The sequence below is a fragment of the Myotis daubentonii genome, chromosome 10 (genome assembly GCF_963259705.1).
Source record: "Myotis daubentonii chromosome 10, mMyoDau2.1, whole genome shotgun sequence".
Lineage (NCBI taxonomy): Eukaryota > Metazoa > Chordata > Mammalia > Chiroptera > Vespertilionidae > Myotis > Myotis daubentonii.
This window is the reverse complement of record NC_081849.1, coordinates 72,102,586-72,127,255: the sequence shown is the minus strand read 5'-3', so window position 1 is coordinate 72,127,255 and position 24,670 is coordinate 72,102,586. Positions and strand designations below refer to the sequence as shown.

Sequence of the window (24,670 nt, the reverse complement as noted above, 5' to 3'; positions counted from 1 at the left end):
GACCCTACCCTTCCCTCCCTCTTTCATCTTCAGTTCAGGCCACTTGCCTCACTGAAGGCCCGCCTCTTCCCTGGATCTGGGGGCAGATTTCAGGAGCCCTGAATTAGCATTAGGTTACCGCATCAATGTGTCGCTAGGCTGTGTGGGCTCATGGAAAGAGGAGCATTGAATGTGAATCCTTTGCTTTGCTACTTAGTGAGGGAACTTAAGCAAGAGTGGGATCTCTCTGAACTTCGGGTGCTTGTCCAAAATGAAATAATAATGCTTGCATAGATATTGGTGAGAATTACTGTGCCATAATAAATACAAAGCCCTTTGCAACAGTGCCTGGCACAGGGACAATGCCTATTAAATATTAGCTCCTTTAGGCCTGAGTTTTCATATCTGTGGGCTCAATCATGTTTCTGAAGCTCCACTTTGGCTAAATTGATCCTTACCTTATTGTCCTTGGTATAGCTCTGTGTCTCAGTTTCCCACCATCTTCTTATTCTCGCCAAGACCCTTTTACCCCTCTCCCTCTACCCTTCATCTGCAATACTGTATTTAGTTCTATGACTAGCTATCTGCTACTCAGCTGCCTGCCTGCACAGATATGGGACATTTTTGAGATTCCCCATTGCACACATCACTCTTTCAATGATCATGACATCATAGTTTGCTACTGCTTGCCTGAGCTACCACATGCTATTTGTCATATTACTCTCTGGACACCAAGGTCCACCTGCCTTTTTCTTGTCACTTATAGTTGGGTTTCTGTTTTCCCCTCCTGCTACTTTCCATCTCCCCTTGCCCCTCCCCCTCCCCGCCCCCCGTTGCTCTAGTGAATAGAGCTACTCCGGGGGCCCTGGATATTATCCCCTCATGCCAGGTACGTTTTCAGATATGAAACAGATACTTAGAGGTCCTTGTTGCTCAGTGTGATGCACTGACATCACCTGAAACTTATCCACAATAAGAATCTGCATTTTGCACGATCCCTAGGTGATTCATCGGAACATGAACGTTTGAGAAGCACTGTGTGCAAGGCAACGTGGCCAGGTTAGAAAATCCGTTGGTCTGTCTGGCAAAGTCTATTAACCTTCCTCCTTGTGATATTCTAGAGACAATGGCTGCTTCCTAATATGGTTTGCTGGCTGTTCTATCAGAAAGACTGCACAATGGCATTCTGCGTCTTTTCATCCAGGGCAGGGCTTTGTGTTTTAAGGAGGGAGTCTAGGCTTGTCTCAAGATGCAGTCAAATAAAAATTCCGGCAGGCGATGTGTTTAAAGAAATCCACTGCAAGGCAGTTCTACTTGCTTCTGAGTCAAATGAAATGAAAGGATTCTGCATGTATGCACTGCACTATAACAAGAACTCCTCAAGTCTGACTTTTAATCTTACGGCTTTTCCCTCTTTCCACTCCAGCCTTCCCCAAGCCTTCTTTTCACCAGTTCTCTGAAACCAGTACCGAGGTACGGAGAGGGCACAGTGATCCTGGAGGAAATACACGGTGGGGGAAAGCTTCGAGAAATGGCAGGTATTTTTGGTGACGTGATGGCACTAGTGGCCTTTCCTCCTAATGTTTTTGTCCAAAACATGTCTTTGTGTTATTGGGGCATTACAATTCTTATTCGTTTTCATTTATATAGATACACCAGACTCCCCCAGTTAGCATTAGGTTACCTCATCAATGTAATCTAATGCTCACCGTTTGAGAACCACCCTTTCCCTTTTTAAAAACTCTAAGTGCTACAAGGATGAACTATTCTAAAATTAAAAACAAACCAACACCCACACCAATGAATCCATATCCAGATAAGGAAACAGGCTTAATGCATCTGCTATGAAAGGTGGAGGCTGGGAGTGAAGTTGAGAGACCCAGTGGTCTCTCCAGCCTAATGGCCCCACACCACCTTACTCCCACGTATACTGTCATTAGACTGAAAACACCCGCAGGCCTGCCTCTTGTGTCCGTCTCGAACACCCAGATGTTACCCACATTCCTGATGAAGGCTCTAATGAAGATGACTTCCATTCTCGGCACCAGTAGCAGTTTGACCTGTTCCCACCCAATCAGCACACCTGGGTTTGCTGTCATCTCATGAAAATGATGGGCTCTATGATGTGCATCAGGTAATCTGTTGTTTTTCTTCAGATGTGACAGGATTGGGGAGAAGGGAGGGCTTAAAAGTCATTAAAGATAAATGAGAGGAATGAAAAGGACCCCATCTTGCAAGAATGAAAAGCACTACAGGTCAATGGCTAGAAAAATTGAAAGTGCCCTCACGTCACTTAATAAATCAAGAGGCGGTGGAACTTACAATTAGGTAAAAAAATGTAAATCATTTCTTGCTTCTTGAGCACAGCAGTGATGGTTAAGATATAATAAGTTAAAATTCAGACTCCAATCAGGGTTTTCTAAGCTGTGATGAATACACAGTGACTGTCGCTTGCCTTTAAAAAAATGCCACCAAGAAAACATTTGATAATGTAGCTGCATCTTAAATAAAAGATACTACATACATTTTTCAAAAGCAAGTAGTGATGGTTTAGAAGTGTGTGTGTTTTAGAAAAGACTACCAAATGTATGCATGATATAAGACATTCACTTGTATAATTTCCTCTTCCCTGCAGGAACTGAGTGAGGAGGTAAATGCCTCCCTACTTGTAAAAAAGTACTTATGTTCAATGATTTATTAGAAATGAATCAAAAGGTTCATAATGAGTGGATCTATCCCAGTCCATATATGTGGCAGCCAACTTTAGCTGACTAAGAGAAAAACAATGGGAAAATTTATAAGTCAAAGTTTGGTTTTTGGCCCAACCAGTGTGGCTCGATGGTTGAGCATTGATCTATGAGCCAGGAGGTCACGGTTCAATTCCTGGTCAGGGCACATGCCAGGGTTGTGGGCTTGATCCCCACTGGGGGACGAGGAGGCAGCCAATCAATAATTCATTCTCATCATTGTTGTTTCTATCTCTCTCCCTCTTCCTTCCTCTCTGAAATAAATACAGAATAGATTAAAAAATAGTTTGGTTTCTGGCATCACAGGGAAGCATCATTATTAGCATAAGACAGATAGATCCCTATTAAAGGCATCAAATCTAGTATATACAGAGGAGGTTCTGAAAGTGTGGTCCCTGGACTAGCAACATCAGCATGTCCTGGGAACATGTTAAAATGTAAATTCCCAGGCCCCACCTTCATTTGCTGAATCATAAACTCTGGGAGCAGGCCCATCAACCAGTGTTTTAACAAGACCTCCAGGTGATTTGGATGTTCACCAGTTTGAGAACTGCTGCTTCCCAGAGATGTCTAAGTGGAAAACATGACACACTGGAAAGCGCCAGGACTCTGGAGCCCAGCCTGAGTTCCCTCCCCACTTTGCCAAGACCAGCTGTGTGACCTTGGCAAGTCCTTGGTCCTTCCTAAATATTCATTCCCCCCTGCAAAACGAGAACCACTTCCTCTCCTGCTGTAGGGCAAATGAGAGGACCTAAGTCTTTGTTCATACAGTAGCTCAGAAAGTTTCCCCTCTTTCCTTCCCTGTAGCTGGGTTCCTGCTGGGTGGTCCAGCAGGTGAGAGTCATCAGTATTCGTGGAAACTTAAGAGCATGTTCCCATCCCATGGACATCACTCAGCGAAAGTTAGACATCTTGTACTAGGCGGGCTGCCCGCTGTGTAGGCCTGTGCTGTCCTATCCAGGAGCCACTGGCCATGTGTGGCCATTGAGCACTTGAAATGTGCATCTGAATTTGAGGTGAGCTGCAAGTATAAAATACACACTGGATTTTTAAGACTTAGTATGAAAAAAAAGTATTTAATTTACATTTTTATATTGATTACATGTTGAATTGGATGTTTGGATATATTGGGTTAAATAAATATATTCTTAAAATTAATTCCATCTTTTTAAAAACTTTAAAAAAAAGTGTGGCTATAAGGAAATGTGAAAGTATATATGTGGCTCATAGGACATTTCTGGTGGACAATGCTGGTCTAAACACTCTGAGGGCCACTGTATTGTCCTCATGCCACACCCAGGGGACAAGGGGAGAGCCTTCTGCTAAAAATTGCTTATTACCTTCTTTGCTACAAAATCTACGACTTCTGTGGGATGAATTATTCCTCATTATCACTTTTGCATCATTTTGTAGCTGCAAAGGAGTCCACAGTGTTTTCATTGGTTATTCCTCACAACACGTCCCTGCTAAACTGAGACACATTAGCGTGATCATTATTTAAAGGCCAGTGGAAGCCTTCACAGACACACAGCCTCACACAGTGGTGAAATGAGATTGCAAAGGGATACCAAGAACAGCACACCAGAAGGTGGGACGGGGAGCCAAGGCGAGCGCGGGGCTAACTCGGACTAACTCGGGCTTGTTAATAATGTCCACGCCTAAGGCAAGTTCACGAAGAGGCCCCAGCCCATCCGGCATCACCCTCTCCCCCTTCCCACCTTGCTTTCTTTCAGGCAGAATCTGAGGCTGAGACTTGATGAACCCTTCAGACATTTTTAAAAGTCAGTTTTCAGAAATGAGAGCTCTTTAAGCATCAGCCCACTCTATCTTCTCCCGCTACCAAAAGACAGCAAAAGGCAACTTCCTCAGATGTGTATTTGTCTTCAGTTCCACTTAAAAATCAGCTCAGGAAATCATCTGTCAATTATCTGTATTAGAGAGAAACATTCATGGAATTACCCAAGTTGAGATGTCTTAAATGGCCATTTTGTATTTGCATCTCTTAAATTATTCATGACAACACAAGCCTGCTCTAATCGCTAAAAAGAGTTTAGGGTTAAGGAAACTGGGCACTCTGTACTTTGAATATTTAGTCTTATTTAAAAAACCCAACTCTTCCAGGAGACACAGAGAGCATTCTAAGGACAGAAAGAAGCCCTCAGTGTGAGCATCCAGGCGGATTATGTGCATGTCTGATGCCTCTTTTGGGCGATGTTTCCCCATTAAAAGCAACCAATGACCCAAGGGATGGATCAGGTGGTAAAAATAGATGAATCAATGCCTGTCAAATTGCCCTTGCAGTATGTGTAATACCTGATCGTGCTTTCATTTCCGTTTTTTTTGTTTTTTGTTTCAGTGGGGTGCAGAAAGTCCCAGTTAGTTAAGTTCAAGTAAATTATTAAGCTCCCGCCGTTGCCAGGCACTATGCCAGGCACTGAGGGTGCAGAACTGAAAGAGACACAGTCCTAGTTCGAGCGTGGACTGAAACAGCAATAAATGACAACCTCCTCAATTTTGTATTTAAATTTTATCGATGGCAGGCTGTAGCTGTTGATCTTAGTATGGGCATCAACATTAGGCTAGTACAGTGGGTCCTTGACTTACGAGTGTCCCGACTCATGAGTTTTTCGAGATACGAGCCGTCTCTCAGCCGATTTTTTGCTTTGAGTTGAGAGCTAAAATTCGGGTTACGAGCCAGCTTCAGATACCCCACCGCTAGTTGGAGCAGTGAACGTCACAGTGAACGCCGCAACATCAGCCCAGCATCACGTGTCTCACTCATTCACTTTTTGATTTGACATACGAGTAATTTGAGTTACGAGCTCCGTCACGGAACGAATTAAGCTCGTAAGTCAAGGCCCCACTGTACAGTGGTCGGCAAACCCATTAGTCAACAGAGCCAAATATCAACAGTACAACGACTGAAATTTCTTTTGAGAGCAACATTTTTTAAACTTAAACTATACAGGTAGGTACATTGTTATTAACTTAATTAGGGTACTCCCAAGCCGGCCTTTGCTAAAAACGTCTTCAATCTGAGGGGTCCACCTCAGCGAACGTAGTCCTACTTCTTCTAACGCCACTTCTTCAAAATAGACTCGCTTAGCCCGAAAACCGACTTCTGCGCATGGGCCACGAAGTTTCAATCGCACTGTACGTGCGCGCCCACACATGGTATTTTGTGGAAGAGCCACACTCAAGGGGCCAAAGAGCCGCATGTGGCTCGCGAGCCGCGGTTTGCTGACCACTGGGCTAGTAAGTCTATCAAAGGTTCAGAGTAAGGTATGGTTACTTAAAGGTTAGGGACAAATTTTGCAAAAACTTGTGATTTCATTTCAGTCCTTAGTTAACTTCTCCACATTTGCTCTGGATTCAATAAAGTTGTTTTTTTATATCCCCAAAAAGCACTATCTACTTTAAGGACAGAGAGACAACCCCCTGTACCTCCCATGCCCAGAGTCCATAGTAAAAGGCTTGTCTGTCCTTTGTTACCAACTGTATTAAAGCTCATGCTCCTCGAGGCTTCTGCCATAGTGTGTGTGGGTATTTCTGTCCGAGAGAAGCGGAGTTTCCTGGGTGGGCATGCTGGTTCGTCCCCTGGCATTCAAGCAGTTTTTCCGTTTTTCCAGGTAGGATGTGTTTCCTCTTTCTTGTCATCCATTAGTATGTGGCCCATATTGACTGTAGGAATGGTCCTAATTCTTCTTCTTTCCTATCCTTTGGCATGTAATTTTGCAGTGCCTTCTTCCTGTGGATGTGGTATGATTTCTCATGGCCACAGGACTCACTTTGACTAATGAGACTTTAGCAGCTGTGACACGGTGGAGGCTTCAACCATCCTTGTGTTACTGAGGTTGAATTTTCTGTGACCGTCATCACCACAGGAAGGACATTCTAGCCCAGTGGTTCTCAACCTTCCTAATGCCACGACCCTTTAATGCAGTTCCTCATGTTGTGGTGACCCCCAATTTCATTGTTACAAATTGAACATAATTAAAGCATAGTGATTAGTCACAAAAACAATATGTAATTATATATGTGTTTTCCGATGGTCTTAGGCGACCCCTGTGAAAGGGTCGTTCGACCCCAAAAGGGGTCGCGACCCACAGGTTGAGAACCACTGTTCTAGCCTATTCATTCCAGGAAGATGAGAGACACGTGGAGCAGAAACACCCCAGACAGATCTAACGCAGATGCTCTAGACGTGTAGGAACGATAAATGATTGTCTCCTTGAGCCACTGAGTGTTGGGATGGTTTGTACACAGCAATAACTGACTGAGATACTCCCTGTCCCCTCATCACTACAGGTCCCAGATCCTCCCTTTTCTATTCTATAGGCTTCTTTCTTACCTAACGTCACTCTGTCCTAGCACCTGATGGCAAAAGTGGGACCTTCTGTGGTACTGAGAAAATGGAGGAGAATATAAGGGGGAGGAAACAAGGGCAGAGAGAAGACTGGTGCCAACTTTGAGATTTTCATGGGAGAGATGGAAAACTTAATCATCACCATGCTCAGCCTGCTCCGATCTCAACTCCCTCATCTCCTTTCTCTCCTCTAGGCCTTATTTCCTACCCTTAGTTCTTTATGTTCCCACAATCAATTGTAATTATTGCTAACATGTACTGAATGCTAAACTATATATATGCTAGAGACTGAATTAACTGCTTTACTTGGATTCTATCCTTTAAACCTCACTATGATGCTGTAAGATACATAATATGATCTACATTTTACACTTATGGAAGCTTAAGAGACATCATGTGATTTGCCACAAATCCACAGCTAGTAAGCAGTGCAGCTGAGGTGCTAATCTAGGCAATTGGATGTCAGAGGCATGCTCTCACCCCTATACCACACCTCCTCTTCTTGTTGAATCTCCTTTATTTCCATTTCCCAGTGTCATTCTTCTTCCCCATCCAGAAGCAACCATTCATGTATGTTTTTATTTGACTATATTTTTACACAATGTGGATGGTTGTTGGGGGGGATGCATTATATTTAATTTACATATGATATTTTATTATCTATCTTATTGTTTCCTTTTTTCACTAAGTATCCATTTTTAAGATCCATCCATGTTGCTATGTGTTCATTTAACTTGTCATCTTTGACCTGCTACATAATAGTCTATGATTTCTACTCACCTAGAATGGTTGCTCCCATCCACACCGCCCACAAACTGAGCATGGAGGCGAATCCCTGCCTGCCATCCTGTCTAATATCTGCCAGCCTAGACCATTTAAATTATGCTGTTTTACTTTATGTTTCTCTAATTAGCAATGGTTTGGGGGCATTTCTTCACACACTGTTGCAGTTTTTGAGTTTCCTCTGCTACAAACTGTTCATAATCTTTGCTCATTTTGTAACTGGGTTATTTTCTCTTATTAATTCGGAGGAATTCCTTGCTTATTATTCTAGATACTTGTTGGTTTAAAACATTCCAAATAACTTCTAATCTTTCACTTTGGGTTTGTTTAAATTATCCTTTATAAATAGAAGCTCTATTTTTTTTAAACACTTTAACTGCATATATATAATTCAGCCACCTTTTGGGTAAAGGACTGAAGAAGTGAGCAAAGCAGTGGGAGAATCAATAGTAGTTACTTGAGAATATAGGCTGCCTGAGGATCAGGACACATTATCCCTGTGAAAAGCAACAGCCAAAATCTACCATTAAGCTCTAATGTCAAGCAACTGATTACCCTCACCCCAAACTGAGCTTTCCTCCGTTATCACCCCTCTCCCAATGATAAAGCCAGCTGGAACATAACCAAGTAAATAGGTGGTCGCTTTTTTAAACATCAAGGACCTCTCAGAGACAGAAATAAGCAACCTAAAGGCTTCTGAAACACCCCCACAAAATATATAAAAAGTGAGTCCCTCCCTCACTCAGTTGTCAGCAACATGGCATGGAAACCACTTCCCTTTTGCTCACCACCCTGTGCCCTGTGCACCCAGCAGGCACTCCATAAATATTTATTGGATAAGATGCCTTTGTTAATAGTTTTTGTAATTCCTTAAAACAGTCAGCTGCCCAGACAAAAGCTCATAATATCATTGCACAGAGCCAGGCTACTGATAGGAACTCATCAACTAAAACTCACATTTCAGTAGGGATGAGAAGCGTGGTGTCTTTGTATAGAGTATCTCCACTGCCCCAAAGAATAAATAAATCCCTCCCCCACATTGTTTTTCAAAATGCTTTCTTGAAAAAAGTGCTTCCTTTCCATTAATAAAATTTATTAAAAAATAAAAGTGAATTGACATAAATAAAAAACATAACTGAGAGTAGATCGCCTAGCTCAATCCTTGAAGGATCTCATTTATTTAGCAGGTCACGTAAGCAAAAGGATGATTATCTATGGCTTTTGGGCAAATACATTTCCTTCTTGAAGGGTAGAGATTTTAAATTCCTGTTAAGGCATCGCACACCCACACACTCATTAATAAGCCCATGGTTCTCCTCTCCTCCGTCAATAAGTGTTATTTTTTTTTAACCAAAAACTCTGCAGTCAAATGATTTGGGAAGATTTTGTTTTCATTTATATGGTTTAACACATTGGCTTCAAAGGAGTTGGCCAAGTTCCTTGAGCAGCACCCCACTCTGGTCTCATCTCTCCCCTAAGAGAGGGTTCAGAGACGTGGTCCCAGGACTACCTGGCCAGGAGTCCAAAGCCCTGGAGGTTCTGGTGGTGGTGGTGGCGGTAACCAAAGTCTCCAGAGAACAGAAGTCCTAGTTTGATGTAATTCATTTATATATATAACTTTTTTCCCCCCTTTGGTTTATGTCTTTAAAGTTTTGTTTAAAAATTCTTCCACACTTCAGTTGTCAGAGTTTTAAAAAAACATTTTTTGTCTTATTAACTCCATGGGTTTACATTACTATTGCTTCCTTTAAAAATTTTTATTGATTTCAGAGAGGAAGGGAGAGGGAGAAAGATAGAAACATCAGTGATGACATAGAATCATAGATCGGCTGCCTCCTGCACGCCCCCTACTGGAGAATGAACCTGGGACCCTTCAGTCTGCAGGCCGTTGCTCTATCCACGGAGCCAAACCAGCTAGGGATCTATTGCATCCTTTTAAAATGCTTTGCTGAAATAACCTTGTTTCTATAACATTGTGAGTGAAATGTGCTTTGGTGGGCAGATCCAAGAACTTTGTTGTATACATCAACTGTTTCTATGAAAAATATGTGATATGAGTTCCAAAACACAACCTACAAGTGAACTTTTGGAGTAGAGTCTATTTCTGCACTGAAGATTGCCAGGTTATGTATGTAAAGAAATTCTGAAGTAGTAGCACTGGTCTGGCTATGACCATTGGCCTCAGTCTCATTACACTAGAATCACAGTTACTCTGATTATAAATGACCTAGAACAGTGTTGCTCCAAGTGTGACCCTCAAATCAATTGCATCACATGTACTTGAATGTGCTTATTAAAGCTCATAGAATGTACAGCACTGAGAGTGAACCCTAGTGTAAACTATGGACTTCAGTTGATAATAATGGATCAGTGTTGGTTCATTGATTGTAACAAATGAGCCACACTGATGTGGTGTGTTGATAGTGGGGAACGCTGTGTGTATGGGGGAGGGGGCCTGTGGGAACTCTGTACTTTCTGCTTAATTTTGCTGTAAGCCTGAAACTTCTCTAAAAAAGAAAGTTTATTAATTAAATAAATACCAGAGCTATTCCTTATAACTTCATTTCATTTAAAATAAGCATCCCAGGTAAATACTATTAAATTACTATTGCTTCCTTTTTAAATTTTTAGAAATTTGATAGCTGTTACCTGACAATTATTATTTAAATTAAAAAAAATTAAGATGCTGTAGGTGTTACCTAGTGGGTATGAATTAGCTAATAAAGAAGGAATCAGTACAGAGTGCATCAGGAGAGAAAAGGGTTTTTGAACAATGGGAAAGGAGTCTCCTGTGATTTGTTTTAACTTCTAATAATTGTATTACTCATGTTTGTTTGACACATGAATTTTATTTGTCATGTTTATGGTGAAAAAAAATAAAGATGTGTTCTAACCAAAACACGACAACCTAGCAGCACTAAATTTTTATCTACCTGCAGAATTAAAGTGATCATATCCTCCTATACTCAGGGGATTCTTGTCTTTATTGCATCCTCTGCCTGGGTAGAGTCCCTTCCCTCCATCCCTTTTGAAGGACACCTCTCAGAGACATTTTTTAAGGTTCAGGGTTGTCCCTCATCTGTCCAGCAGTGCAGTGACAGAATTCTTAGCTGGGTTGAAAATAGTAACTTTGTAAGGAGCAAGTCATTTGTCCATCAAAAGATCAGGGCTCTCCTTGGTGACTCACCGAATTTAAAGAGCCAGCTGCACAGTTTAAGCTCTCTGGATGGGGTTCCCCCCCACACACCATGCTCCTAATCCCAAGATATAGGCATTTGTAGAAAGATTGTTAACAACAAAACCAAACCCTCAACCAACAAACAAAACCTCACCAGTCTTATTAAAAATATTTGTAAAGGTACCAGATGAAAAAGTCATATTTAAGCATGTAGCGGGAGCAATCTCTTGATCTTCATGAGGCCTCCATTATGATGCAGAGTTGTAGGAACAAAGGGAGACAACAGGGCAAAGTTGTTAGGGCATGGGCTCTGTGCCACATGAATCATGACATGTAAACACTATATGTGTCTGCCAAGTAAAATCAAAGCTCTAAAAATAGCAACAGCTGCCCTAGCCAGGTTGGCTCAGTGGATAGAGCATTGGCTTGTGGACTGAAGGGTCCCAGGTTCGATTCTGGCCAAGGGCACATGCCTGGGTTGTGGGCTCGATCCCTAGTAGGGGGCATGCAGGAGACAGCCTATCAATGATTCTATCTCATCGTTAATGTTTCTCTCTCTCCCTCTCCCTTCCTCTCTGAAATCAATAAAAATAGATTAAAAAAATTAAATAGCAACAGCTGATATGTGCCAGAAATCGTGACAGACAGTTTACATGAGTTATCTTATGTTGTTTTTACAAAATCTATGAGGCCGGTTCTATTCATGTGCTTAGACAAGAATGCTGCGGGCTTAGAGAGGTTTGCCCAAGTTCACAGAGCTAGCAGGTGGCAAAAATCAATTTCCAGGGCTGGCAGCAAGCACTTGTTTCCATGAAGGGCAGCAATGGAACTATATCAGAAAGATGACTATTTAGTCTATTACTGAATGAAACTTGACTGTGTGTCAAGTTTCTAATTATAAAAATTCAGACTGAGGAGGTGTTCTTTATTTCTCCTCTCTGTGCCTCAGCTTCCTCATTTGTGCTGGGTGAACCCATTGGTCCTCAATCCTGGCTGCACATCAGAACCTCTTGGGGAGTTTTCATACCTGCATCCACCTCACGCCACTCTCTGGGTGGTGATCAACCACTGGAATCCTTTCTTTAAAGCTCCCTAGGTGATTGTGAAGAACAAAATGATTTCTGGCTCTAAATGTCACCACTCTGTGATTGTACTTCAACATTCCTTTCGCTTGATCCTCAGTGGAGATGAGAGGAGAGAGGTGGTCATTATCACCCCAACATCTGAAGAGTAATTAACCTCACCACTAAGATTTTTCTCTAGGCTGACCCTTCCCAAAAAAAAAACAACACAGGTACTCATGCTTTTAGAAGATTTTCCTGAAAAAGGAACTTCAAGAAGCTTCATCTGCTACCATGTACCGACCTATACAGCATCTTTGGGCCCCACTTACCAAGGTCAGGACAGAGTTTTTTCTTTTGAAATGGATGAACTTGAAACAGAGAGACCAACTGCATTTCTCTTACCTGGACAGTCACAGACTGTCTGGCACAAAAGGCCAGGCTCTGGTGAAGAACTATCAGGCCAGCAGATGGAGTTTGCTCTGTGACTACTGGGCATTCCACCTTCTCTGGGACAAGGGACAGTTGTGTTAGATTTTCTTTGGAAGCTGCCCCCTAATGAGGGCCCTGGGTCAGCTCCTGCTCTCAGGGAGTGCTGCTGCCTCATCTGCTGCTCGATGGGCTCTAACCACCTCCCCCCTGGGCTTCTCTCTGGTGACCCGTCTATCTAGTGGTTTTGTCAGAACATATGTTGGGGTGGCGGACATTAACACCACCGTCGCTTTTCTCCCTGGTTGAATTCTGCCCTCCAGATCCCTTGACAACATCGTCACTCTCGCTTTTGTGGGTTTTGACAGCACTTCGACTTGCAGACAGCATCCAGTCATCGCTGCCAGGATTCACATGTAAGTTCCTGATTATTCCAGGCACATCATCAAAGGTGACATGCTGAAGCTGGGTTAGAGAGATGATATCTACTCAGGCCAAACTGACTCTTCTCCCCAGATTTGAGGCCCAGATAATCCTGGGCAGTAAAGCAGGAAGAAAAAAAAAATCAGTGAAATGCATAAATACAGCGCTTGCTCACTATGAGCTGGCCAACTGACTGTGAAGACATGGTTCAAGGGTGATAATGCCGGAATTACAGAGACTTTTCCCCCAAACATTTTCTCCAGTTTAGATTTTAAACAGGCTACTCTAAAATGAATGCCTTAGCAACAAGAGGACCCCTCCCTCCTATCATTCTTCCTTGTCCTTACACCACACATCCTTACTGTATATTTCGTTTCTTCACAGTTTTGTTCTCCTTTGTTTAATACTAATACTGTTTTTCCCTCATAAGCTGATATTTTTAAGGCCTTCCAGCAGATGAAACCTTCTGTCAAATTGTCCTTGGGATGTAGTCTTTGCTTATTATAGCATCATCTTTCACTGGTGCTGGAGTAGGTCGGCTGCCAGGGAATAGCATTCACTCATTTTACACAGAGGTGACACCAAACAAGTGTCCTCATGAAGCCACAGATGTCAGAACAGGACTGGATCTCAGAAATATGACCTAGTACCTATAGCACTAAATGTCTTCCCTAAAGAGACTTGGGGCAAACCCTGTGTCACTCATTTTGGAATCCCCGCTGCCTGTCACTAGGCGTGGCATGCTTGAAGCACACAAGAAATGTTTGGTGAGTTGAATGCCATAGTTTTACCCATTGATTATCACACAGTTAAGTGCACAGTACTTTTTGGTGGCTGTTGAAATAAGGCCTAAAGAGGTGCAGTGATTTGCCTAAAATGTCAGTGACAGTATATTGTTCTAACATACCACTCCCCGATGCTTTAAAAATATGTGTATCTATGTGTAAGGTGCAGGTAAATTTATTTCCTTTGCCGTCAATGAAGGGACAAACTGCTTCCTGTACAGAAGACACTAAGTGGGGGCATGAATTAGATATTCACATATTTTTTTTCATGAAACAGATTCAATAAGAACAATAACAAGTGCTCAACTATATTAAGCGCTTACTAATATATCCTAGGAATGATCACACTAGAGATAACAGGTAAGATATACTCCTTAGAGAAAAAAATAAAATTTGTAGGATTTTAGGGGGTCATGTTTTGCGAAGCTCTAGTAGACAACACATATTTCTGTAAACTTAACCCCAACACATTCATCTCAGCTGTATTCTGCTGGGCACTGAGTTCTTACCAGCCTTCCAGAGGTTTAGAACATGTTTCTACATTGTGAGAGGTAAGTGAAGTGACAGGTTCCATTTTCATTGTGCTCTTTGACCTCACAATGGCATCACTGAACATGTAGCAAGAATGTAAAGATCCACTCTGCCAAAACAGTTCTATGTATGTTAAAAAACAAGTCTGAGAGGGAAGCTGAGGCCTAAGGGGATTTGACTAGAATTAAAGAAGACTTCACATAGAAGGTGTTCTCTTAATAGGGCACAAGGACAAGAACCAGAGATTCTATGATAAGTAGGAGAGAAGCTAGAGGTGCTCATTGTTGGGGCACTAACCAGATGCACGAAGAAAATAAACTACTTTGGAGTACTGATGGGGGAGAACATTTTTTTCACAGGCTTATTTGGGGTCTAGAAGTTGAAATGTGTAGATGAAAAAACTAGAAATGACAGATTTTCCCTGAAATCAAAAGCAATTTAATGAGCAAGTTTGTATTGCCTATTAAAATAAAAACTGTAATTTTCAAAAGGCATAACTGATCACTAATTAGCTTCAAATACTGAGGTGTGTACCAATGCTATCCAGAATGTAGAGATATGAAATTAGACTCAGTCTTATAAAAGAAAAAAGAATTGGCCACAGATGAGTAATTTAGTAAGAAATCTAATCCATAAACCTCGGCTGTGTCTTATGAAGGTCATGATACTCCCTGTTTTCAGTTCTCATGATGATTCTATTAAAAGGGAGAAGGCAAGAGATGGAAGAGGTGAGAGATGAACGTGATAGGTTTTAACCAAACCAGAAGGCTTCATAAAGTTATGCTGAAAGGCTGGCTGAAAATTTACTGGTAGGGCTAAATCTTGAACATCATGACTTTGTTGTATAAGGTTTTTTATTTTTTATTCCTCCCTCCTTGCTTTCTTCTAGCTGGTTTGATATTTACCCAGAGATCCTTTCTCAGGGACTGAAAAGATCAATCCGCATCTCAAGGACTGAAAGGATCATTGAAATGTCAAAACTACTTTGGCCATTGAAGTAGAGTGGATAATAGAGCATGTGACAGCCATTCAAATTCAGCATTGCCTTTGCCCTCACATTCCTAAACCACATTTGACTTTAAGTCCACTAATTGGAGAAAGCTGAGAGGAAGATACTGACTTTGAGGATATCATTTGAGGTTGGGTACAGGTTAAAGAGAGAGCTCCCTCTTTGAGTGCACCATGGTGCATTCATGATCTCAATGTGTATTTGTTGAATGGACCATAATCTCAGAAGTTCAGATGTTCTCCAAGTTACCTCTAGACCTGGGTAAATTGAAGGAGATAATCTCCAGCAATGCATCCATGAGTGACTCTTGTAAAGTTCTCTTCTTTCCACCACTCCTATGTATGTCCTCTCCCTCTGCCTCTTTGCCACCAGGGATGGCCCTCTACCCTGATTCTTTGGGTGGGTAGTAGACAATACTGACAACATGGGGGCCCCAGATGCCAAGCAAGACACGGAAACTATGCCATTTGATAAATGTGTAACTAACCATTATAGATACAATATGTGTTTCTAAAGAAGTCAATAGCTTAAGGTAGAAGAGGGAGTGCAATGAGTGGACATTAAAAGCAGGCATATTTCAACTTAAAGGAAACAAGAACTTTCTAAGATCTGTGCAACAATGAAATGATCTCATGAGAAAAACATTAGAATAGACTCATTCATTCATTCATTCATTCATTCAATAATTCACTCATTCAACACATCATTATTGAGCTCCCATACAGGCCAGAAATTATTCTAGGCCCGTGATTTTCAACTGGTATACTGCAAAAAATTTTTTAAACATGCAATACCTGACTATTTTTATTGGTAGGGCTGATTGAAAATTTACTGGTAGGGCTAAGTCTTGAACATCATGACTTTGTTGTATAAGGTTTTTTTTTAAATTTTTTATTCCTTCCTCCTTGCTTTCTTCTAGCTGGTTTGATATTTACCCAGAGATCCCTTCTCAAGGACTGAAAAGATCAATCCTCATCTCAAGGACTGAAAAGATCACTGAAATGTCAAAACTCCTTTGGCCATTGAAGTAGAGTGGATAATAGAGCATGTGACAGCCATTCAAATTCAGCATTGCCTTTGCCCTCACATTCCTAAACCACATTTGACTTTAAGTCCACTAATTGGAGAAGGATGAGAAGAAAGTACTGACACAACAATAGACATCTGATGTGAATGAATCAAACTCATACCTTTCTTGGGGGGTCAGATTGCCAAAAAATATATTATACTTGCCACAAGACTTCAGTAATTAGTTTATGTGTGCCATGAGATGAAAAAGGTTGAAAATCGCTGTTCTAGCAGTAGTGAACAAAAGAGGCAAAAATCCCTGCCCTTGTGAAGCTTTTCCGGGGGAAGATAGACAACAAGAAAAAAGAGGTAAAATATATCGTGGGTTAGATGAAACAAATGTAAAGCCTATATACATATTGACTATATATTGCTCCCACACACATGCTTTTGTTGGACTCTTCCAACCCTATGGAGGAGGCAGGACTTGGTATTATTATTCTTCCCATTTTAAAGATGGTGAAGAGGCTCTGAGATGTTAAGGGACTTGCTCAAAGTCATGTGACTCATATGTGCCGGAGTTGAGATCAGAAACAAAGTTTTTTTCTCTAATCTGGGGCTCCGTACACTGTCAAGGTGTCCATATGGACACCACATGGTATGAGAATCTAGTGAGGCAAGGAGGCTCCTCTGCTGTGGGTGAGAGTTTCTAAATTTGACTAATTTTACTCCCCCCCCAACATATTTTAAATATATTTTTATTGATTTTAGAAAGGGAGAGGGAGAGAGAGAGAGAGATATATCAGCAATGAGAATCACTGATTGGCTGCTTCCTGCACGCCCCCTACTGGGGATCAAACCTGCAACCGGAATCGAACCCATGAACTTTCAGTCCGCAGGCTGACGTTCTATCCACTGAGACAAACCAGCCAGGACCCAAAAATATTTTTATTCATTTCAGGGAGGAAGGGAATGGGAGAGATAGAACATCAATGATGAGAGAGAATCATTGATAGGCTGCCTCCTGCATGGCCCCCATTGGGGATCAAGCCCACTATCCAGGCATGTGCCTTCACCAGGAATCGAATTGTGACCTCCTGGTTCATAGGTCAATGCTCAACCACTGAGCCACTGCGGCCGGGCTCATTTTACTCTTGGTGATGTGAGTGAATGGGGCTGTGACAGCACGGTTCCGTGGGTAGGTATATGGTTGAGGGAGAAACTCTAGACAGACTTCCGCTTGAACTTTATCTTTCCCTTCCCTAGTCACACATGCATTGCTAACAAGTCCCTAAAAAAGCCTTTAGTGTGTTCACTGCTCCGAGGATAGGAGCTCTTTCCACCCTCGGAGTGTACTCAAAGGACACCTTCGAAGGTATTCCCCGAATTGAAATATTTTACTCCTGGGAGAAGCCCCAGATGCCATTTAGACAGCCTGCACTGAGGAAGCTTAATTCTGGGCTAGTAAGATGGGGGTGCAAGTTGCAAGGCTCCTCAGGTCTGTCAGAGAGAGAGCACTAGCTCTGGGTGGTGCAAGCTCTTTCCACTACACCATGCTGCCGCTCACAGTGGGGGCCTGGCCTGGCACGGCACAAATTCCAAAGCCTTTCTCACTTAGTGAAGTAAAATAAATTTATCCTAACTCCCTTTATTAGGGCATTAAGAAGAGCTTAAGCCACTTAATAAATAAACGGTAGCTGGAGTCACCTCTTGATGGATAATCATGTTTTCTCATTTGCAGTGTAAGTACCAGAAGACAAAGTGACTTTAAAATGGCTGGGAGAGCCCCAGTGATCTGATAACAATTCCAGAGACCACATACACAAGTGAAGAACAGACCTCTTTAAAAGTGGTGTCTGCCAAGGTAAGAGATACTTGTGGCACAGAAGCTATGGAGAATGTAATTATTTACCCTTTTACAACTCATGCAAGAAGTTGAAAATAGAGCTTTCATTTCAAATCCTTTGTATCTGGATGAAACTTTAATTTTACATAATTAAATTGACTTCACAGTTCAGTGTGTTAAAATATGCAATTAAGCAGCATATCAGGGTTAAATGCCTACTGTGGTTGGCTCATTTAGAAATCACGCTGCCGAACTCCCAAACAAGAATGAACACCTGCCTGTCCACTGTTATCCCCAGAGCCAGGGACAGCACACAGCCCGCAGGGTGACTCCCCAAACTCAGAGTCGGCAGTAGAGTTTGCATACATAAGCTCCTACAGAAAGTTAGTTGGATATTTAAAGAGTTTTCACTTCTCTTTGTTTTTCAGTGTTTTTTCTTTCATGAAAAAATATCCTGGGACTTGAAGGAGCATCATAGATTATTAACTTTATCTCTTACAGAAGTTCCTTCTAAAACAACACTGCATCATCAAAATTGTTGCTTTCTGTTGTTGTATGTTCAAACTCATTCCAATTTTGCCATTTCACATTTTAGGATACATTTCAGCTAAAGACCTCTTTTAATTTAACTTTGCATTCCTGGAAAAGGAGGGCTTAAAGAATGTTGTGGGAGGTGTTGAAGGGAGACATTGAAATGGTCTTGGGGTGAGTTCACCGGGAATTTATCTTAAGGAGCAGTGGTCTATATAGATGGAGTCATTCACAGGGTACCTCCCCCTCATTTTCCCTTTGAATAGCACCTCTGTGATGGTTAATTTATGGCTCAGCAGTACCCTATATTCCCTTTCATTTTAACACTCTGAGTGGAAAATTGTTCAATTAGAACTGTGTTCTCTTCCCTTCTTTAGTATATTCTGGAATTCATGTAACAGTGATTCTTGTTTTGTCCATTGGGTGGTTGTCGGGAAGGACTCATCAACCTAAGCAATATCCTTGCAATGACACATGGGAAACCTGAACCCATTTGGTGGCTTCTCCAGATAAATGGGGAAGTATGTTGTTGCTACATTAATTATAAAAACCACAAAAAGAATATATGATCATGACATGAGACCACTTAGGACGTGAGACCGCTTAAGACATGAGACCACTTAAGACAAACTTCTTTGAATCAGGGGAATACGCAATATTTGTAGGTTTATTCTCTCTATGCTGCTCCTATTACTTATTATAGGATACTAGAGGTCTGGAACACGAAAATTCATGCACTGGGGGGGGGGGGAGGGGTGTGTGTGTGTGTTCCTCAGCCTGGCCTGTGCCCTCACACAGTCTGGGAGCCCTCAGGGGATGTCTGACTGATGCAGGATCAGGCCTAAGCTGCAGTCTGGCATCCCTTTGCAGGAGGCAACCGGGCAGGCGATCAGGGAATGGTGCTGGCTGGCAAGTGGCTGGCCCCGCCTCCCCCCCACCGCCCCTTTGCCTCCACTGGTTGCCACCCCCCCCCCCCATCGCCATCCCCTCCCTCTGCCCTCTGGCATGCGCCTTGGCTGGCCTGGCACTGCCTGCTCACTGGCCCTGCCCCCCGCTGAACGGTCGTTCCACCATTCGGTCTATTTGCATATTACTCTTTTATTATATAGGATAAGTTGCTAGGATGATCAACAGGCCAGAAAACTGGAAGACTATAAAAGATATTACAGAGTGTATGGTGATATAATGTATATAAGAATGCATGATGTTTTACTCTTTTGCAGCAAGGCTTGAGATATGGTGTTATTTGCTTCCATGATACCAGAAGGCATGATGGAGTTACAAAACTCTTATAAAATTTTGTGAGTTTGATTTGTCTCTGTCTCATTGCATTGCCTTGGAACCCAAAAGAGGCCTTGATGACCAAGGGATATCTTTGTAGTTTTATCAGAAAAAATTAATAATGAAAAAGAATGTTTTAATAAGTTAAAAGTTATACTACTATATCCACACAAATCGTAAACACACCCATTTATAATCAATTTCATAATTACAAATTATTCTTATCTTGTCAGCTATTTCCTTCCTTATAATCTATAGAATATTAATGGTATTTAGTTTGGGTTATTGCATGCACTTGAAAGCCATAAAATTACTGTTTAGTGAAACTATGCTTATGCAAAAACATGCAAAATCACTGATTGGTCTTCCCTCAAGCAATCTAACTTTGGAAGTTTCAACATGGAAGAAGCGTTTAAATAATACCAAATAATAAACGCTACTTTGCACAGCAACTATAAATCTTACACCGTTTCTCAGACACATGCATGTTTGATTTTCTACAAGGCTTAGAATTCTGGTCTCATTGCATACAGAGCGTATTGTACAAAGATCTGAGCTGCCTGCAGCGTAGAGCTGCTGGTATCTCACAGAGTTCCAGGTAAAGGAATTCTAGTTGTGAAATAAAAGTGTGGCACAATTGAATGCTTCACCAGTGTGGCCTGATACTCTCTGCTACTTTATTAAATCTGATTTGATACCGCTACTGATTTTAGTCCTTCAGAACCAAATGGAATAAACTACAGATACATGCAAATGTGTCCCACACAATGGAGAAGATGATGAACACAGGAAAATCATACACTGTCCCCAAACCTTACATTGGCCTCTTAAATTTTCCTTTCCATCCACCCTTTTACTAAAGTGTTTCCAATATATCATTGAATGGAACATGATGCTTTCTTTGATGAAAACCTAAACAGAAAGGATTAGACATCAACATTTAACGGAGTCATCCAGAAGAAAAGACCCCTTTTGAAAACTGGTGAGTGTTATCCTATAAAGCTAGCTGTTCCTTTCTAAAGCATGAATTCAGAATTGTTGTCACTCGTCCATGTGGACAGGAGTTAGAATTCCCAATCGCCAAGTAAAAATCGTCCTGTTTCTCTTTTTTTTGAAATTTCTTCTAATTTGTGGTCAAAGGATGCCCGGAAAGTTAAAGGTTCTCAGTATAACTTTGAGTTGTGCGGTGAATAAAGAGCCTTCTGGTACATTACTGGGTAGTGGTGGAGAGCAAGAGTATGTGGACCAAAGTGGTGTTTTCTTTAACTCATTTTCTAGGGCAAGGTAACTTATTTGGATATTAAGCTGTCCTTATTAACTTTGAAGTGACATTACGGACAGAGCCCGTGTACATCCAACAAATCCAAAGATAACAGAGAAGGTCCCCAAATTAATGAGCACACACGAGAGCACTTTAAATTTGTTAGACGCTTTATAAAGTATAATAATTAACTTCATATTATCCTTTTTTTACTTTGAAAGTAGTTGCATTTTTAAGAAGTTGCATTTTTAAGAAGTAACTTGCTGGTGAAAAGGTTATTTTTGTGTTTAGAATATTGTTGACAGAACCAAGTAAACTAATATGTGTTCTGTCTATAAATCAGGGAGATAAAGGGTTTGTGGATGAATATTGCTGCTCTCCCAGACGTCTCAATTTTCTCCCCTCATAGTTCGTAGTTTATAAGCATAAACAGTGATGGCCTACATGCTATACTAATATATGCTTGAGGCTTGTTGAAGCAGTGAAGAGTCTCTGATGTTAGCAACTATTTGAAATGAGCTAAATTTCATAATTCAAGGATGGGTTTCGTTCCGAATTAGAAATAAAAGCCAGAAGGAGGCACTCAATTGAAGGTACTGATATAAGTTTAAAGTCTTAAAGTTAAAGATAATATAAATAGAAAACAGTTAAATGAATCTAAGTCTATACAGAGACAGTAAATTATATCCCAAGAAATTGGTTTAGAAATCTGGAAAGAAAATTAAAAGATTCATCTTGAATAATGAGTTGATGATACCTTATTGGCCTACTGTAATGTTTCTGTATCATTCACTAGTCAGTGTCCTGTTTTACATTCTAATTCCCTTGTGTTTCAGAAGGTATTTTATTTTTTGAGAGAAATATGAGGACTTTTGATTATCCAGATAACACATTTAAAATTCAGCTAATTAGGTAATTACTTAAATATCTAACTGTAACTTGGGGGCCAGTATCACTACTTTTCACTGAGAGAATGAGTCTGAATTCAAATAAAGTGATTGTGAACAGTTTAGTCAAATAGACCAAAAAAAAAAAAAAAGTGCTATTCATAGCCATTAACTCAGGAAGAGAAGAAACTGGAAAAGAAATGTATTTAAATAATAACAGTGGACTCAGAGAGCCTCAGAAAGGTAAATGTAAAAATGTAATATTTTAATTGTGGAAACTTCTTGAGTTGAGTCTGGGGAAAACTAGATAGCATTAAAAGATGCAGCAAATTAGACCCACAGGGGAAGCACTGATGCTTGATAGGAAATAATAGAAAGTATTGTTTTTGTGGTTAGACGTCCAGGTAAGAGCCCCCCAAAGCAATCTTACCTTTGTTTTCAGCCTTCAGTTCCTCAGCCATCAAGCTGTCTTGTCGGTTCCCAAGCACAAATGCCAGAAACGAGAGGATCAGGGCATCCAGAATCCCAATAATAGCCAGGATGTACGCCCAGCGGACAGAGCAGGCTCCGAGGGTGTACTTGTCTGTCTTCTCTCCACACATCCGTTTTACTTCTTCTGAATCCCAGCCATCGGGGAAGATCATACAGCCAAGCACAAGGCAGGCCGCTGAGAGAGGGGGCAGAAACAAAAAGAAAACGAAAGGAGTTAGCATAAATTAAAAAAAAAACCCCACACATTTTAAATGTGCCCTGGACCGAAATCGAACCTGGGACTCTTCAGTCCACAAGCCGACGCTCTACCCATTAAGCCACACGAGCTAAATTTTATTTTAGCATCCTACCTGGGATGGATGTTCCCCCGCCCCTTACTTTAACTTAAAAGCAGCCCCTCGCCACCCCCAAAGGGGACATCTGGCCCAACTGGCATGGTTCAGTGGTTGAGCGTTGACCTTTGAACCAGGAGGTCATGGTTGGATTCCCAGGTTGCAGGCTTGATCCCTAGTAGGGCTTGTGCAGTAGGTAGCCTCTCTCATCATTGATGTTTCTATCTCTTTCTCCCTTTCCCTTCCTCTCTGAAATCAATAAAAAAGAATATATACATAAAAGGGGGACATCTGTGATACTTTCAACAATAAAGGTAAGTTTTTTTAAAAAAAGCAGCCCAGCGCCCTGTAGGAGCTGTAGGAATGCACTTCAGAGCGAGCCCAGGCATTCTGAGAGAAGTAAAGGGATTTTGATCTGTAAGAAAATACAAAAAATATTGAATTTTGGTGCTTATTTGTATAAGGCTTCCATTGTAAATAGGAATCATATGTAGAAGAAATCATAACACCACAGAAGGATAATTCAATGCTGGCTTTGAAGAGCTGTGACAGAGCCAGATAAGGGACTAGGATAACATGGACAATGCCAGAGGGTATATTGACTTTGAGTCACAGCAAAATATAATTTTATGTTGTGATCTCCGAAACACACACACAAAAAAGTTTCTTGAAACCGTAGTTTCCACATGCAATTTACTCTGATATTGTCTATCCTACTCTGTTCTATTTCATTTTTTAAAAGGCTGAAAAGCACTGCAACATGGTGTGGCCCCACTGAGTTTTATGGGAACTCAGAAATTTAAGGATAATACTTGTATTCTTTAGTGTGTCTGTGGGGTTTCCCAACCACCTCAACAAACAGTACCTAGACTCTGACTAGATGTCCCACAATTCAACTCAATTCTGACACTATCTACCTAGAGATAGCACCAGATTCCACAGGTCACGGGACTGCTCCCCCCTTCACATGCCAGTCTCAATCCCAGATTATTACCTGTGTTCTGATAACTGGCTACAAACTGTAGGTTCCAATGACCCCTCCAACGCAGGATGCCAATGGGAAATCTAGGTCAGTACTTCTGACTCACTGGCTATATAAATCAGAGGTTCCCAGGACCCCTTTCTCATGTTCAGTTAATTTACTAGAGCAGCTCACAGAACTCAGGGAAGCATTTTACTTACTAGATTACTGGTTTATTGCAAAAGTATCTATTTAACTCAGAAACAGCCAGAACAGATGTGTAGGGCAGGGTATGGGAAAGGAGCAGAGCCTCCATGCCTTGTCCTGGTGCACCACTTCCAGCACCTCCACGTGTTCACCAATCCGGAAGCTCTCCCAACTCCATCCTCTGGGGCTCCTATGGAGGCTTCCCAGGCATGATTGATTAAGACATTGTCCATTGGGGATTGATTCAACCTCCGGCCTATTCCCACTCCAAAGAGGACAAGGGGATGGGACTGAAAGTTCCAACCCTCTAATCCCATGTTGGTTCTCCTGACAACCAACCCCCATCCTTAGGTGAGTTCCTAAAGTCACCTTATTCACATAGCAAGAAACATCTTTTAGCAGCTCTGTGCCAGGAACAGTGGAAGAAGACCAAATACATGTTTCTTATTATAAATCACAATATCACAATTGCCCATCTTTGAACTCCCATAGCTGTTGACTGTACCTACCTTAGAATCCCTGTTACTTTTTATATTTGTTATTTATTTGCAAATATTATCTCAATTAATAGAC

The 24,670-nt window shown here is 41.4% G+C and overlaps 1 protein-coding gene across 3 annotated transcripts in view; it reads right to left on the bottom strand.

Moving 5' to 3' along the window:
* The window catches only part of LHFPL3 (LHFPL tetraspan subfamily member 3), a 469,597-nt gene that overhangs the window by 117,195 nt on the left and 327,732 nt on the right, over positions 1–24,670 (bottom strand). For all 3 annotated transcript variants that reach the window (XM_059712790.1, XM_059712789.1, XM_059712788.1), the window contains exon 2: positions 22,536–22,772. In XM_059712790.1, the coding sequence (XP_059568773.1) occupies positions 22,536–22,772 (237 nt within the window). The remainder of the gene's footprint in view (positions 1–22,535; positions 22,773–24,670) is intronic.